Here is a 19,001-nt window from a genome sequence, read left to right on the forward strand (position 1 = left end):
AAGAGCAGAAAAGAAGAGGCTTTCTCCAAGCAACCCTAACAAACAAACCATACGTGTTCAGTATTTTTCTAATTGTGCTGTCACGAACTTTAACCTTTAACATGCTAATTGATGTCCGTAGAGTTTGAGATACAGATTTTGAAGGTTTTTTGTAGTTCTTCAACCACTGCACTCGGTGAATTTGCTGGGATGTCTGCTTCTGGGAGGATTGCGGCAATGAATGCTTCGGAGCTGCCAATGATCAGTTAAACAAGACCATTTAATTAACAGCACATGGCTCGTAAGTCCTGTGAAAAACTCTCTTTTCCATTTAACTACAGACTATCATATCAGCACATACCAAAAATGAGAGAAAGCTGGTTTCATACATAGAAAATTTGTTTTTGTTTCACCTCTCTTTTTGAACACACTGTAATGGAAACAACATGAAGCTTTACTCACTGTTTCCATGTTAAAGATGAACCACTGATCAAAAAATAATCAATGGCTTAAGTGATCCTGACAGTAATTTTCAGTAGCAGGCCTAATGCACGTGCTTTTACAAGTGTTCTCCCAATCACGCATCCATGTGCAGACGCATGTGCGCATGGGCTCGTATGAGGGAGATTAATATACACTTTATAAACTTTTCTAACAATAGGTGCCAATATGAACACTAAAAAGGTGACAATGAAAGACCATAGAGAAGCAAGAAAGAGGGTAACAGAGAGGACATGGTGTGGCGCTGAGGACGAACCCCACCCTCCCAAAAGAAAACCCAGACTGAGGTATACTCATGCGTTTCTCTGTAGTGGCAGCTGCCGTCCCGTTCTGGGGGTTTTGTTGTGAATTGGATATGACCAATGTTCATACTCTATCACTGCATCCAATGGAAACAAGATGTAATCAAAGTTTGGGACAGATGGTAGAAGGAATGTGAGAAGCCGAGTCTGTTTTGTCTGGAGGATGAGTGGGAGATGTGTGTGACACTTGACACTGTTTACATAACAAAGTGTCACAGCTACAATCTGATGGCATCTCTGCATTTTCAGGAATATGAAGACTCTGCTTTTTATTTGTGGAAAAATTCCAGCATGATTCATTCCTTTTCTTAGAGCGAAAAAAAAAAAAAGACAGTTGGTGTATGTATTTGGTTTATGCTGGTTTATGATTTGCTGTGATCTTCTCTGTGGATTGATGGGACACATTGTGTTTTTGGATGGCTTAAAGTTCATAAGCTTTTGTTTTATTGCTCTAAAACAGATTACAAAAACTGACAAAGACAGTCTGTTGTTAGCTAAGCAACTACTAAATCATAACATACAAAAGCAGGGGAAAAAAAGGAGATTAAAAAGCACTCATCCTGAAATGAGTGCTGGGAAAAAAGCCAGGCTTTTGTGTCACATAGAAGAAATCAACAGGCGTAATGCAGCAAACATGTTCCTGCTTTCAGTGTAAATGTTTAACAGGTTAGCAGCAAGATAATCTGCAGGATCCCTATATTCTTGATTATGTTGAGAACTCTGGTCCTGTTTTGTTACTGCGGTGTATCTGGGCCATAAACTTTCTGGAAGCCTTTGACCTTCATCGGAAAATACCCGCCATAACAACTACATGGCCAATGAGTAATATTTCTTTTATTTCAATCTTTACAAACAAAGAAGTCAGTAAAGGAGTAATTACTAAAAAGTGACAGTACCTGTTTCTGGACACCATTGAGCTGTATGACCTTGATGATGAGAGAGGCGGTGCGTCCTTTGTACTGAATGGTCCTAAGCAGAGTCCCTACGTTGTCCACGCTGAAGGCCTCTGACCAGCGCCAGTTCCCCCATCCTTCGATGCAGATGTGCAGCAGCTGGAGGACAGCACAGAGCAGAACATACACACAAAAACAGAGACAGAAGTTAGCAGACATCAGAGGTTAGCCTTCTTGCCCTTTATTTACCCCGATCAAAAGGCAAGTAAACAACAGGACTCTGTTTGGGAAATTCTGGTAGGGGGGGAAAAGAACAACAAAGTTCCTGTTTACTGTTGCCGAACAGGCCTGCTGCTGCTGGAAGCACAAATGGAAGGTCGCACACAATAAACTGGCTGGTGGAAAACAGCTGATGTGGAAGATTATTACAGCAGTGTGTGTAGTGACCAGATTGTTTGTGCGTGTGTACTTGTGCGGTTGAATGTGGAAGACTCTTTTCTCCACACATCTAAATAAGAGGCACATATTTTGGCCCCCAACCATTTGAGCTGCATATCCATCACTTCAGTGTGGAGCACATCCATGTGTGTGGTTGGTATAAACACACAGGCTCAGGATAACAGTAATAAACAGATGCTTTCCTTTCTTTTGACAGTCAAACAACTTTAGAGTGGTGACAATTTCCCCCCAACCATTTTCCCCATAATTCCTTAAACTGTGCGCCTCGACATGGTAGCAGGGCTAAAAATATGTAAAGAGGCAGCCCGAACAGTGCTGTTTTGCTTTCACCGATACACAAAATACACACTGCAATTAGCTGACTGGGTTTTAATTAATGCATGATGCAGTGATGCAGCATTTACTGGGTGCTGCCTCCACCTAAATCCACAAACATTCAGTACAAAAACCAAGTGGTCTGGCCAAATGCCCATCACACCTGTGCTGCAGTGAGGTTATTCACAGACCATCTGTCCACTTCTTATCTGAAGTTGCTCAAAGCTGCATGATAAGGAAACTCCTTTGTCAAACAGTATGATTCTTCTCATGAGATTTTGGTCATAATACAGGAGCAGAATCATAAATACAGAAGGAGATCTAAAGCCTTCTCCCCTTCCCGAGGCAAGGGGGCTGACTTTCTACAGCACCGAAACTCTGTGTCAACCCTGCTGCCAGCACAACATCAAACTAGCAACAGTTGAAAAGGAAGGGGAGAAAACATGAGAAAGACAAAGCATGTCATGGGACTATCAAGACAGATGGGGCGGGGGCAAGCAGCAGAGTGAGATTCGGGGTCAGTGATCCCCCAGAGGAGTAGCGACCAGACTGAAACACTGAAAATTCGAACATTTACACTTTGGGTAGTTGCTTCAACATGCTGAACATTTACTCAATGTGTTTAAAGAAAAACAAATTACTCCTGAGGTCAAAGGGCACGGGGGGACCTTGGTCAAGACCTTATGTGCTTCTCAGCACTGCAGTCTTTTCTTAGTGTTTGAAGACAGATTTCTTTACAATAACATTCTTAATCAAACCCTGAATTCACTCTCTACAAGATCTGTCATCCTCGCTGTCAGCTGCGTGGAAATGAGTTACATTTCTGAGATCTCCTACTTGGTGCACGTACTCAGAGGGGTCTTAACAGCCAGGTGGCAGAGGTTAAGTTTAAGCCTTAAGGTGGAGAACTATATTACCGAACCAAGCCTTTACTACATTACACACAATTTCATAATCAAGCCCAGCTAAGAATATTGTGATCAGAGGAAAATTGAGAAATGAACTGTAATGTGTTTGGCATTCTACTCCCATGACTTAATACTGATACCTTTTCACTTCAAAGCTCACCTCAGGTCCTACAGATTAGAACTCAGTATTTATATTATAATACTTTCATTAGAGTAGACTGGTAACAATAACGGCCCAAACCTTGCAAATCTTGTGATGGTGAAGCCACTGGAGACCTCTGCCGTGCGTCAGCACCATGTGTGAGGATGGATTTGCAATTTCAACACTTCTCTCTGCTTTACCTTCTCTGTCCCTTCCTCCCCCGGTCTCTGTGCACTCTATCATGCCTGTGGCTCAACTTGACCTTTAAAGAAGAAGTCATAATAACATTTCTCCTCAGACTTCAAACAGTTACTGCTGCTTTTGTTTTAATTCATCATGTCTCTGACTCAAGCAGTAGAAGAAAAAAAAACACAGCAGTGACACATATGAACTGGATGTGTAAGGACAACAAGAATGAAAAATAAGAAGTTGTTTTGCCTCTCTGTGACGTATTCAACTGTTGTGACACAGAAAACCCAGCCAGCCACATGTGACCGATTTATACACACGGATTAAGCCTCGCCTTACACCAACAGTGTTCAACTGAATAGAGACTCAGCATTTATGGGGAAAAAAAGATTTTATTTAAGGCAAAAAATTTTTTTTATTAATCACACTGTTCTTTAATTAGTCAACTTAGCTTAATAATTTGATTTACTTTATGTATCGTTTTATATAGAATTTTATTGGTACACATACTGTAGGGAGCAAGGTGCAAAATAAAAGCAAAAGACGACTGTAACACGTGGAGATGACCCTAAATAGAGAAAGAGCTCATCTTTTATACTTTTTTTTCATATGAGTTGTGGCAACCCTAGGCATGTTGACAAACCATAACAACTGCTTTATACTTTGAAGATCTCTGACCTCACGAAACAAAATGATGACATACACCCCAGGGCTCGAAATGAGAGAAAAGCCCAGTGATGCAAACTGACAAGACAAGGCCGGTATGCCAAGGTGAAATAAACTGACAACTGAGTAAAAGTTAAAGGGTCATTGTTAACCCCCCCCCCCGACATGTAACTGTCTCTTATATCTATGTCAACTCTACAAAATATCACACAAAAACCAGAGGTTGTGCTGTAGCCTGCAGTTAAATATGAATCTCATCTAGAAATAAATATTTTAACAAGAAACTCCAACACTCACTTTCAGCAGCTGGCCCGAAGCAGAAGATTTTTTTTTTGTCCAAAAACAACTGAAGACCCATTTATTATATTGTGATAATTCCCCAAGATGGGTATTGAGTGTGAAAGAAATGTGAAATTGAAATCTCACCCTCACTTCATTTCCCTTTAATCCTCAGGGGGAGAGTGTGATTATGGCTGATGATGGACACTGCTTCACTCCAGCACATTGGAAGGCTCCAACTATGCTAAAAGAGTGATCTTCATGGGAATAATTGAAAGTTTGTGGATGTTAACAAACTATTGCTATTTTCTGACAGCACTTTGATGTACTCTAAATATTCTGCCATGTGTCACTTATGGTGCGTAGATTTTAACCAAGGTAATGTCTTGTTTTTTTTTTTAGTTTCCAATAATAACTCTGGCTTCAAGTCACAACATAATCAAAATACAAGCAATTATCCAAATTCCTCAAATTTTATTTGACCTGATAGATAAATAAAACACTTTAAGTAAACATATTTTCTAGTCATTAAAATAATCAAACAATTACCTGTGTTGACTGTTTGGAAATTACTGTAAGTTAGTCATGTGTCTTTAGGTCTGACAGTACATCCCAGTTATATCAAAATGATGAGTGACATGTTTGTCCAAATATGCTAATATAACTTAGCAACCGATTATTCAGCTCGGCTCCATGGTGATGACTCATCTGACAGATATTAAAATAGGTTCAGTCACTCTTGCTTGAACTACATTAACTCTGTTTTTTACTCTGACATCTTCGATCATGCCGCTTAAATGTTTTTGTAACTGAGTTGTACTGGTCAAATATGGGTGTTCTGGATTTTTCCAAAATGACCACACTATTTGGTGATGTCTTACGATTTTTGGGAAGACTGAAACGGTCAGGCTTGGTGAAGCATTTTTGGGACATGACAATCTGACCATCTTCTGTTCGGTGTTTTCTTTTCTGCCTTTTTTGGAAACTTCAGTGACAGACTGGCTACTTGCTGTGTGGGATGTCACTGTTTCCCCATATATTAAAGCTGAAGTTTTATATGGTTTATAAATGATCACCTCACCACTGTTTACTTACTTTACCACATTCAAGAAAACAAAACAAAACAAAAACGAAGATAAAGCAATACATTCCATCCAAAAAATCCACAATGAGAAGTGCCAGTGCCTCTACACTGAACCGGACTTTCGGGTTAAATCTACACAGGATTCAACCAAAGTAAATATACAGTGAGGTCCAGTGATGTTCTACCAGGGCAAGCAAGGCAGGAGTGCTTGTCCGTTGAAATTTAAAAACATTTAAAATCACCGTCATTGTCAAAGTCTACAATCTAGAGACACCTGGAGACACAGAGACTGATATGGGCTTGTATGACTTCCAGAGGTATAACGCTACTAGACGTCTGATAAAAGTGTCAGGATCAACTGTTAAGTGTACAGGGCCATATTCTGTGCTCAGATTCATCCAAATGCTGCAAAACTGATCAGACAGCTCTTCACAGTGCAAATGGATAATGACCCAAAACTGCAAAAAAGACTCAAAAGTTTCTAAAGGCAGGGAAATTGAGTATTTTTCAATGGCCAAGTCAGTCACTCAATCTCAGTCCAGTAGAGCAAGATTTTACGTACTGAAGAGCTAAAGACAAAGAGACCAACAAACAGGCAGGAACTGAAGGTTGCCTAACTGAAGGCCTATCCAAGCATCTCAAGGGTGGAAACATCCCACCATATCCATGGTTGACAGACTTCAGGCAGTCACAAACCACAGTATTAAATCCAATCCTTATTTTTAAAATGACCTCAGTTCATCTGTTCTATTCATTTACTGGGGGATGATATGTAAAATATCAGTAAATTTTTTAGACATTTGAATTAATTAATGAATTCAAGCTGAATTTGGTTTTATAGTGAACCAGATGAGTATGGTAACATTAGCAAATATCTTGCGTTGAAGTAAATTCCCTAATGCTAAGTCAGTGCAAGTTCCTTTTCTGTTTTAATGCCACAGATGGCCTGCATAAAAAAGGCTTCAAAAACTTTAAAACAACAGGTCTTCACAGGCACTGTGCACCCACTAAACTTAATAACGGTGCTTTGACATATGTTTTCAAAACAAAGAGTTTGGTGAAATTATGACTAATCTGCAAGTAACAGAGAGAGTGGACAGAAGGATGAAATTAAAAACCACACATAATATCACTGAGACCAAGTATGGTCTTAATACAAGATCAACACCATGTAAACGTTTTGAAATCACATCATCCACATTTTAGATTACCATGGAAACTAGATGCAGAAGCCAAACATATGACCAACACATTTAGTGGTGTTAACTTCTGAGAATTACCACCCCCAACTTGCTAAACTGTAAATTATACTCAATGAGTCAATCAAACCATCAGCCTCCCTAATGGGAACGATGTCATGTCTACTGCCCAGTTCATCGCTTAATCTTTTCCCAGGAGAAAATCATTACCAACAAACTTTCCTGTAAAAGACAGTAACAGATCTGTCAGTCACAGCCAAAGGACTGACTGTTAACTCCCTGGTAAACACAGACTCATTGCGTACTTCATATGGCAAACACTCAAGTGTCTGCTTTGATAATGTGGGTGTCAGGACCAACATAGGAATCAATGGCAAACACAAACGGTAAAACATACATAAAATCACTCTCTCAGAGAGATTTTTAGAGAGACATTCACATGAATGTGCACACAAAAACACCATATACCCTATGACCCATGCGCTACTCTAGACAGAATGACTCACTCTTGCCACTATAACCCCTATCTGTCTATTGTCCTCAACAGGAATGTGCTTGGGTGCACACAATACAAATTAAGTCTATGTCTGCAGCGGAGATGCAATTGGCATTCTTCGATGCTACACAGACATGCTGACAAAGCTGCAGTGGTCAATGGTTGTCTCCCCATTAATGCCATTCCTTTATTTCATCTCTCTCAGACTATAATAGGAGATTTGAGACATGTGGAGCAGAGGTATCAACACCAGTAGCTTTGCACACAAGGTTCTATAAAAGGCCTGAGGAAGCTGCGGCATGTCTTAGATGGCTGATTAAAATCATGTGAATTCAATGTCATGTGACAAAAGTTTAAAAATAGCTTGACAAGTCTCTGTAGTGCCTATCTTATTTAATATAATACAGACAGAGATGAAAAAAGAGGGATGTGGAACAGAGGCCCATCTTGTCTGGGGAAATTACTTTGGGACCAGGGAGCTAGCTGGCCACCTAACAAATGAGAAACAGGTTTCTATCCAGACAACAAAACAAAAGAATACGTATTACTTTGCCCTTTAAAAAAAGAATATGTATTACTTTGCCCTTTAAAAAAAGAATATGTATTAAAAGAGAATTACGACAGCGAAAGACACAACAGCATCCATGCCAGGGCAGTGAGGGCTAACCCATGTAACATGAGGGAATTATGGTGGCTACACAGCTGTCTGTAATGCTTCTCTCCTCCTTGGCTCCCTCTTTCTGACAAAAGAAGCAAAGCAGCACAACATCAAAGCTCAGATTTGCAAGTCTAAGAAGCGGTTTGAGAGCTCGAAGAAGCTTCAGAGAAAAGACACTGTGTGGGTCCGTGGTTGACAGAAGGGACATTAAGAGATTTATGCTTGACTAACATACTTCAATAGTTTTCCCTTGGTTTTTTACTAAGGCATCTTAGACATGCAGGGCCTCAAGTCTCCAGGAGATGCAGACACGGCAAGTGCTTGAACCAAATGAAGAGAACTGACAAAAGGAGCTCTGTCTGAGAGGAGGATAAAAACCGCACAGCACTGGGATATGTAAGTCAACGTTTAAAAACCCATCAGCAGGACATAAACCTCAGTGTCTATATACACTCACTGGCCACCTTATTACTTAAAACTGCCCATTATGATAAACATCTTATCAGCCAATCATGTGACAGCAACTCAAAGCATTTAGTCATGTAAACATGGTGAGGCCAACCTGCTGGTCTACTGCGATTTTCCCACACAACCAATTCTTGGGTTTACAGAGAAGGATCCAAAAAGAGAAAACATCCAGTGAGCGACGGTTCTCTGGGTGAAAAGAGGCCTTTCCGAGTCTCAGGGTCTTGAGTGATGTGTGTGAGGCCACTTGGATAAAACAGCCACGCAACCCAGTGGTGCTCCTGTGGGACTAGCCATAAAGCACCAGGTGCTGTCCATGGTGCTGAACCCAGAGCAGCACCAGAGGGACCTTAATAATCACAGTCTTCACCTGCACCTCCCCTATGGTCTGCTTTAGTAGAGAATCAAGAAGAAGGCTGGTTCAGGAGCATTAAGCACAGAAAGAGGGGCTAACTGAAGTCAACCCTTTTAGGACAGCTAACCTGTCTGGAGTGATGTCCTCAGGATTGAAGAGCATATTAATTGGATGACGTCCTACCATAGAGGCCACATAAAACCAATACTGTTAGTCGTACAAGTGCATTCAACCAAGGAGCTGATCAAAATAACAAAACTTAGTTTTAGTGCCATTTTGCACAATTACTGCATCCAAAATGTTCCATTTCTCTAGTGAAAAAGAAAAACGAACTGGGACTTGAGTGAGGAGGTTTCATTTGGTGTTTTGAGTGTAATACTAATTACCTTTTTGTTTAAGAGAAGGATTTAACGCTTCTGTAATGCTTTAAACAGCATTTTAGTGTAGATCAAAGATCAAAAGGCTTTTGATACACTGTCAACATTTTTAATGGTTTATATTCTTTATCAGTGTTTAACTCCACTGTCTTGTATCCTTTCCACACCTTATAAAAACATCAGCTGTGGTGAGGAACCCTATTCTGTACCTGAAATCACAGCACAATGGCGGCTGGTATATTTGTTAAAACTGGGATCCCAAGTGAAAAAACTCTGTCATCAACATGTGGCCCAAGGTAATCGAAACATACCAACGCGTTTTTCATGTGATGATCAGTCAGTAACGGTTCTGCTGCACAGAAAAGGGTTGCACGCCATTGCTTAAGAGCCTTTGTTGTCATTTCAAGGCCCAGGATTTGATGTAGAGGATGATATAATTGATATAATTTGTAAACTGCTAACACATTGGAATGTTAAAAAAGATTTACAACAGAGATTCCAGCAGCACAGTGCTCATCAACATGGTAATTAAATTAATGTCTTAATATCAGAGGAAAAGCTTCCTTTGGGACAGACTACACAGGCAGTAGAATTATACAAATATACAGTCTATACACAAAGAGTGTCATGAGAGACATTAGTCTACATGAGTGGAATCATAATAAAAAACTCCAAGAGTGTCAGTAAGAATGCAAAAACAGACTCCCCTAAATCCTTGCTTGAATTTGGAAGGAAGAACAGGAATGACATATACAAAGACAAAAAGAAAACATGTGGTGAAGGAGAAGTCCGTCTTCAATGTATTTCTCATGAAAATCTTGACTTTGGCAGCCGTGGTGTAGAGCTGATGAATGTAGTACTTTTTTTCAAGTTGAACGGAGACCAAAAGGTTGGTTGCAGAAAGCTGATAATGATTCCCCAGAATATATTCAAAGTAAGTGATTTCAAAAAATTACTGGCAACCACTGATTGCAGAAACATTTTTCTTTGTCTGTGCAATGTAACAGGGGCTGAGGTTGAGGTTCAACTTCTTGAGACATACCACTTTAATCACTAATCAAGTGTGCTCCCAACAAACAGTGCTGGGGATAAATGTTTCATCCCTCCAGTGACATTTCCTTAAAACAAACACTAACAAAAGCAAAACTTTCTCAACATAAAAAAGGCTTCTTGTCCTGCCTGAGAGTTTAAAAAGGAGCAAGAAGGGAAATGGGTTAGAGGAGATATGTATATGGGCCTACTGGATGCTGAGGCATAGAGCACTAATACGCACAGTAAACTGATATACCTTTGAGAATTATTAGACTTGTACACTGGAGGTCCAACTGTAGAAGAAACTGCTGGTGGGATGAAAAGGCAAAGGAAACTTGGAGGTAAAGTGTAAGATTTGTGGTCTGGAAGGAAATTTTTTAACCATTCAGGGAACATGAGATTACTAATCACCTTTGACCTTTAGGTGTAGTGATTAGTGTAGATGTAATTCCTTGTGGCATCTAGATACAAGTAAATCCCCAAAGAACTGTGTTAAGCTGCCTTAAAGGACGCAACAGTGAATTGCTGATGAAATGAGCAAAGTGTATATATGCATCATTATATTCACGAGTATGGATGCCATCCATACAGAGAAATTACAAGACGTTACAGCAATAGCGAGACAAAAAAACCCTTGCAATAAATAAACATACATACTGGGAAAGTGCGTGAGTTTGGCTCGCATAGTGTCATGTTCAGTGTGGACCTGGCCAGGACTACCACAGAGTATGCACAAGCTGATCATCATGAAACCTGATAGTGTTAGTGAGCTGACATGGACGCACATGAATACATGTAAGAAACAGTATCTGTATATCCAAGCATACAAGTTAAAAGGATAACTTCCAGCCTGAAGAAGAAATGTTACAGCATGACACTGGTTTCAAACACACAAATGTTTAAAGCACCCTGGGGAGGAATTTCAAATCTACCATCACAAATAAAGGTGGACTAAAAAAGTATTATTGTTTTAGACAGAGGAATGTTTAGCAATGTGCTGCAACATCTCTTCTTGTGTAACTCAGTGTTACTAAATGGATAAACCTTTTCTCATAATTCAGTGTTCATCTCCAACTTTTTATTTTCTTCTCCTATTTATATTTTAAGGTAATGGCTACAAGCAAAAGTCAGTGTGAAAAGATTACCAAACACAGATCTAAGGATAGACAAAGAGTCAGGGTTGTCTTCAGGGATTAAGACGGAGAGCACTCCCTTTTCTTTTAGCTTCCTCACGCTCAGTCTGCAAGTGGGTGAACCTGAGCGGAGCTGAGATAACCCCTCAGGGTCAACTGCAGTTAAAGTGGCAATGTTGGATGAACAGCATGACTAAACCACTTCACTTGAGGGCAGTGTTTCTTAATCATTGAGTCTTGATAGATTCCAGCAAAACACCAGACACATTTTAAGGACGAGATTTGTTTCTTTTGAATGACGAGCAGCAAACAATGAACCCTTCTGAAAACTTAAAACACTTGTACAAAACTGCGACACATGAGCAACAGGGTTCACACACAGACAACTATTCATATATACATGTTCACACACAGCTTCCACTGATGTAACACTGCTCTCTCAATCTCCTCTGCCTCTCTTTCACACACACTCTCACCCAAAATACCACCCTGTCATGCCTGCTTCCAAAAACACGGCCAATCTCGCCGCAAACTAATAGTCCTGGGCTGCTATCTTCCGCACATTACCCCTGGGAACCGCACGCACGCACGGCCAACACAACACTGACACTTCCACACAAACACTAACACATGGAGCAACACCATACATCACAGACATACACAGACACACTAACACGCAAAGACATGCACTCAGAGACACTCTACTGTAGAAGCCTGCTCATGGAGTAAATCACAATTTATTCAAATAGGGAATATTCCTTGTAGGCACTTAAAAAGTCCTTCTCAAATCCAGGGGGCTTTTTACGCCCCTCTCCCTGCTAACCACACTAACCACAGGGATTTCCATCAGCCAGGCTGTATCCTGTAACGAGCAGCCAGATATTTCAACCATCCACACCACACGCCAGAGCCTTGAAAAACAGCAGGGTGGGGATGGTGAGTGTGTTTGTGCGAAATATAAACTGTACGTAATTAGAGAAAGATCGTGTAGTTGTATGCATGACCATCCTGAAGGTTTTTAACAGATGTATTAATTTAACCGTATGTGTTCCTTTATCCGTTTCTCTCTCTATTACATGACACGCAGAACATAATGGTACACTGCATATAAAAATTAGGGAAATTATGTGTTTATAAACATTTTCGCATTGGCCGGGAAATGCTGGGGTGTGAAGGCATGCTAAGCTTGAAAGGGAGAGACTATACTGAGAAGCCTGACAGACTCCAGGCCTTAGGAAACATTTTATTACAGTGTGTATGTATGTGTGAGTCTGAGTGTCCACACATGGGTATGAATTTGCTCAAGTGTTTGGCGAGAGCGGGCTCTAAGGACGTGACTGCCTCAATCGACCCTTTTAATAAGTCTCATGGTTATGAATGACAGGAGAGATGGGGTGGTAGAGAAAGTGGAAGGGAGAGAAACAGAGGAGCAGTGAGAGGGAGTCTGACCTGAGCTTAGGTTCATGTTTCACTACGAAAACACACTACTTTAGTGTTCTTCGGAGAAAAGCGAGATACTCGAAGGTATGACAACACCGTATGAAGTGTACATTGGTTAGATGGCTCAAGATTACACACATTAAACACCTCTCGTTCGTACAGGAACAATATAAAGGAGATTGCGGCACTTTAAATATGCCTCGCTGTCTGAGTTCAAGCTGAAACAACAGCCTGTCTAATCATATAAATGGCCTTATTCCATCTCTGACTCTTTCTATATGTATGAACTAGAGACAGGAAGGGAAGACTTCAGGTGCAGCAATGCACTCATGATAAATAGGGTTGCTTGTGCATCATCAACAGACAGAAAAGCGAAAGAGAAATGGGAAAGGTGGGAGGAACAGAACAGATAGTGAGCAGACATGTTTCTGGCGGTGCTGCCATTGTAGAGGAGTGTTGAGAGCATGGCTCATCTTTTGCCCCTGCTTCCATTTTTCCATGTCCTCTTGTTTTTCTCAAGTAGTGCTGTGCAATATCCCCTCTGACAACTCTGTGCTACTCTCTTTTTGAATTTTTCATATTTCCCAGGTGATCACTTCCACAATCTTTTTCTCTACCCATCCTCCTCTATTCAAGAAGACGTCATGTCTCGTGTGTTCTCAGGGGAGCTCGAGAGAGGAACAGGCATAGATTACTTTACAAAAGCATATTAGAAGCTGTGGCTTATGAGTGTGTGACTGCCTGGGGGACAATTCAACTGGGACACACACATCATACCAAAACCATGAGGACAGGTCAATGGCCTTGCTCACCGACATTCCCCTGGCCTCCCAGGAAAGACAATACTGCATGTACAGATACATAAAAACTGGGATAGTAGTTTGAGGGTTGATACACTGGATTGTAAAACTAAGTAAGGGCGCAATGATATTGTTAGGAGACTGGACAGAGTCAAATTAGACAGAAAGATGTGACCATGGATAATGTCAGCAAACTGAGTGGAACACAAAAGCAACTGTATGGACCAAATAGAAAGGAAGTGGAACAGCCAGTGCCAAGCCTTCATGAGTAGTTCCCTTCCAGAATCAACCATATCGACAACACCTACTGGGATGAGATGGAAACTAAAAGGACAAAGTTGCCTTCTAGCCAGACACAGGACAGACAGGGAGTCAGCACCAGGACCAACGAGCTTAGCCAGTATGGATGTGAACATCAGAACAGATGACTAACTTCAGGAGAAAAGGAAAGGGACAAGTACTAGTTGTGCATTTGGGATGAGAACGGCACAATGTCTAAGTGAGACCTACAAACAGTGTAGGAGCCAGAGACTGTGCAGGTATACTGATCTCATATAGGAATAAAGAGAGACCAGGACTGAGCCAGCAACAAGGGAATGATTGCTAACCTATGGCTCAGGGTGTGAGGCCTGGAATGGATTTTGGGTTGTGTTTGGTGGGTCCTTCCAGAGCATGGAAAGAAGAGACACAGAACTATGCATAGCATTAAAGTATAACCAGTATGAGTGAGGTAATTGTACCGTGGCTCCCAAGCTGCAAAGTGCTAATGGATATAATTTGAAAAGTTACAGCAACAGAACATGGTGATGACAGCGCATGAAAAAGTGGAGTGGAACTGATGTATAGCGTGGTTATTTAAAGTTAAATCAAAGTGATACGCCGTGCCTCAATGCTGAGCAGGGTTAGAGTATTTGTCAGCGTGGGGGAGGGTTAGGGGATGAATGAGAGAGGATTTGGTGGTAGGATGTTATAGCTAAACAATTTCCACATTGTATATGTATACTAACCCTATAACAGTAAAACTGGACACAGTTAAATGGGATACGCAGACAAGAGGACAGAAGATCTTGAGTTGAAGTCACGAGCAGACTGACAGATAGAGGAAAACTAGAAGATGATGGTTTGTGATGGTCAGAGTCGTTTTAGATGCTCCACGGCATCGTGGGACTTAAGCAAAACAGCAAAACCACTTACATCTCAGCCTGGAAACTGATTTGTAATAGTGAAATAAAACCCACTTCCAAGTAACCATTAAAGAAATACAACCCTTTTCCTTATCAGTGTCACTATTATTATAACCCCAAAATGTAATTAGGAGTGTTTGCTACAATTTGCTGAGGCGGACACATTGGCAAGCTTTTAATCGTCAAGCTCAAAGTTAGCTGAGTGTTTTTGGCAAAGCTGCACTATTTCTTATTTATCTAGTTTCACAAATCATGTTCATCTTGAGAACACATATTTCATATACCACAAACACATGATGGAATAACACATGACAGAACTATCTTGGAATCGCATTCTTCATCTATGATGACATTTGGCCCATTCGGACAATTTTTCATCCAAAATATCCTTGAAAATACCGAGGTCATTTTGACTCACTGCAGGAATTAAATGTGGTGTTCACTGTGCTGATATGCCAGATTGCCACTCACGCACTGCGTGTGTGTGCGTGCGTCTGTAAGCAAGAGTGAGGTAAGAGCACAGATTAACCATGGTCGATGATTAATACAACTTGACTTACTGACTTACTGCGAGCAATTATGGCCATGTCTTTTCTCAAGCTTGACTTTCTCACACTCGCTGTGGAACGCATGGGGGTCCTGAAACATGTGTGCACCAAACACACACATATGCCACAGATCGCCAGCCCACCCTCCACTCAACCTCAAAACCACAAAGGGTTAAATATAATCAATCTTCTTTAACAATGCTGTCAGGGCACTGTCTGAGAACACTGACAGAAACACACAGATACCCGCTGCACAATGATGTGTCTGGTGTGTGTGTATACACACCTCTTACAACTTTTGCACAGAAATTGTGTGTGAGCCATTCTTTTTACACATATGTACTGTACGTATGTATGCAGTATGTGTGTATTCAGGTGTCCATTTATATAAGGTTCAGAGTGTGTGTGCTCACTGTTTCCATAATTCTGCACAATGTTAACGCTCTGCATTCCAAAGTAAATATCTTAATCATGTGTTCCTGTCTTTTATGACGACCGCTGATGTCCAAAAGATTTGTGTGCAGGAGCATGCATGTGTGCATGGCTCTATTCAAAATCAACCAAAACAAGTCTGTCGGTCATCAGACATTTCATTAAGTATGGGCTATGTATGCTTGCTCGGGTGTGCGTGTGCGCATGTTACCTGAGGGGATTTGTGGGATCTCCAGCTGTACTGGTGGCTATGGAGGCTGGCCAGGAGCACGTTCTCATCAGTGTCCACCTGACCAAAGCGCAGTGTCTCATGCGTATCATTACAAATAACATAGTGGCTGTAGAGCAGCTCCTCAGCCTCTGCGTTTCCATTCTGGCAGAAAAAAAGAGAGAGATGAGCGGATGAGGTGGGAAGACAAAGAAGAAAGGAGAAGGAAGAGGAAGGACATTTAAAAAAATGCATTTATTTTGGAAGTTTGCATTTGTTGTGGGTGTCAAAACACATATACATGTGTCAACAATGCATGCATTTATAGACTTAACAATGAAGAAGGAAATTAGTGATATTATCAGAGGAGACAACAACATTTTAAATGGGGAGTGGTTCATCATAGCCTGACAGGTATTCCAGCTGGACCAATCTGACCTCTGACCTCTCCAGGAGGCCCGTCACTTTATCAATCCCTTAAATTTTTAAAAATCCTTTTTTTGAACAGCTAAATGCTGCCAGTTTGCACCTCCTGGAAACTAAGTGGGCTGCTGTGTAGGCATTCCTGTTAGTAAGTATCATCCCTATACTGTGTGTGTGTTGGAGGAAACAATATGATGGAGTCTGGCCCACCTACAACACTGAACCGCACAGAAATTCTTGCGAGTCATACAGGGATGCTGTCCACTCATACGTCACCTTGCATGCAAGAAGGGAGAGCTCACTGTCTGCTATTGAAAACAATGGTTTAACCAAGAGAGAGAGAGAGAGTGGGGTGTTTCTCCTGCATTCAGGAATTCAAGCACATTCAAAACAGCACAAACTATGGCTCTGAGCTGGATAGGGAACGCTTGGGTGCAAGGGTAAGCTTTACTTGAGTTCTTTCCAAAGGCTCTTAGGGCTCTGATGGGATCTCTTCTGCACACTCCTCCTTGATTCTTGACGCACATGAATGTAGTTCAGACAACTTCTCAATAACTCCTCAAGTACCCCAACAAAGAGGGACCTCAGCCTGCTGTATACTTTTAAATGGCTTGGGGGTGGGTGGGGGGGAGAGTGATGGTTGATGGTTAAAAGAGGCTGGCAGTAAAATCTCAGAGTTTCACTGCCAAGCACGTTCAGGGTCCTGGGGTTGTTGATGCTATTGAAAACGGATGGGAAAGTTTACACCATTAAAAGAACACTTGATGATAGATGTGTGTGTGAGAGAGGTAGAGAGAGCAAAATATAGATGGGACAGCTGCAGCAGTGGCTTTAAATCCATTTCCAGTTTTATAGTGGAACACTATCTGTGCTCCCTTTCCAATGTGACACTGCGATTTACAAACTTCCTGCTGCCATCTTAAGATGCCATTGCTAAGCCCGCTCTTTGAAGGTATCGTCTTTCTCCTCTGATTCACAAGGCAACGCGATACAGACATCAGAAAAGCTTCCTCCGGTAATCATATTCACTCGCTGACTGTCTCCGAGTTAAACGGACAAATATAAAGACAAAGATATTTAAACAGTCAACACGTATATCTTGTTAAAAAGCACAAGATGACAGCTTTTTCAAACATCGTCGACAGTATCAAAGGATCCAGTTTCCATAATCCACCCAGATACAATGACCTAGCTTTCGCAGAGCCTAACCCGGATCTGCACTGCACAATGGCTTACATATAAATAACAAGGTAACAATAAAATGTCTGGAAAACAGATTGTAAATAACGACACCCATTTAAAAGAAACACTCATGAAACAAGACACCTTTGAGGTGATAATGAAACCTGTAAAATGAACATAATGAAACACTTATCAGTTCTAAAATCACCAATATATTTCTGTACACATGACCAGAGCCTAAGAACCAGTAACATGATCTCTGAATCGTTTTCTTTCCGGCTACAAAGACAAGAAGAGAATCGTTCAAATATGGGAAGAACCCCCCCCAAAAAAATGAACAGGGGGAAAATTCCTGTTGTTGTCTCAATTCCACATGTAACAGTCTGTGAATGTTCTGTGAGAAAGCAGAGTGTGTAAATACTACTGGGCTTTTGTGTGGCTTTCCACCAAAGCCACTTCCCTGGGGTTAGGGTCTGAGGGTTAGGGGAGAGCAAAGTCTCATGGTGGAGCTGGGGGCTGAGAATTGAAAATAGAGGGCCATGGGGCCTGAGGTTAGAGTGGTGGGGTGCTGAGGTTTGGGGCACATGGGACTACTGAGTGCAAAGACAAGAGGCAGAAATATGAAGAAAGATAATAAAAAAAATCATGTTTTCCTCATCTTTGGTTCCAAGCAACCAAAAGACTCCAGTACACCTCAGTCTCTTATCTCTTTTATATTAAGACAAAACTCAGTGAAGGCTCAACGGATGTTAGAGCCAACAGCAGCTCGGTTGGGGGTGGGGGGCGAAAGTAAGCCTGCTTACTTGGGGACATGCAGTATTTTGCAACAGCCATAACATACATTCATGTTGATATTAATGAGACGCTATTTGGCCTGTGGACTTGCGATTGCCAGAAATCCTTTGTGATGTTATTATGGAAACAAGAGCACTTCATTTACCATGACTACAACTGTGTATTATTACCGACTATTGCTAAATGAGTGAAAATCACAAACATATACTACACTCGAGTGCTATGCATCTGGAAGTACTCCAGCTGTTCTGGTTGCGGTGGTCTCCTATGACCACGTCTGGGTTATGAGGTTTCAATTGTAGCTGAAGAATCTTCTCTATGTTTCGATGCTAACCCTGCAGGCCACATCACAACAGGCCTGCCTGCCAGCCTTGACACAAGGAAACATGAAAATCACTGAAACAATTACACACATTAGGATACCTCCTTCTGCTGTAGAAGGTCAGACACTCTTAATATTTCTGACTCTTCCTGATTACACTTTAGCTTGGCTCACGTTTTTCCATACATGGACAATATGGGCAAAGAGAATTTCTATCAAATCAAATCTTATGTTA

General features: G+C 41.2%; 1 protein-coding gene across 3 annotated transcripts in view; it reads right to left on the bottom strand.

Moving 5' to 3' along the window:
• The window catches only part of vps13b (vacuolar protein sorting 13 homolog B), a 297,571-nt gene that overhangs the window by 27,877 nt on the left and 250,693 nt on the right, over window positions 1–19,001 (bottom strand). For all 3 annotated transcript variants that reach the window (XM_085290668.1, XM_085290669.1, XM_085290667.1), the window contains 2 exons: window positions 16,048–16,209; window positions 1,679–1,834 (listed from right to left, as the gene is read on the bottom strand). In XM_085290668.1, the coding sequence (XP_085146794.1) occupies window positions 1,679–1,834; window positions 16,048–16,209 (318 nt within the window). The remainder of the gene's footprint in view (window positions 1–1,678; window positions 1,835–16,047; window positions 16,210–19,001) is intronic.

This window comes from Mchenga conophoros, linkage group LG11, assembly GCF_057382185.1.
Source record: "Mchenga conophoros isolate Kocher_MC1m ecotype Shallow Benthic linkage group LG11, M_conophoros_male_GT1.1, whole genome shotgun sequence".
NCBI classification, from domain to species: Eukaryota; Metazoa; Chordata; class Actinopteri; order Cichliformes; family Cichlidae; genus Mchenga; species Mchenga conophoros.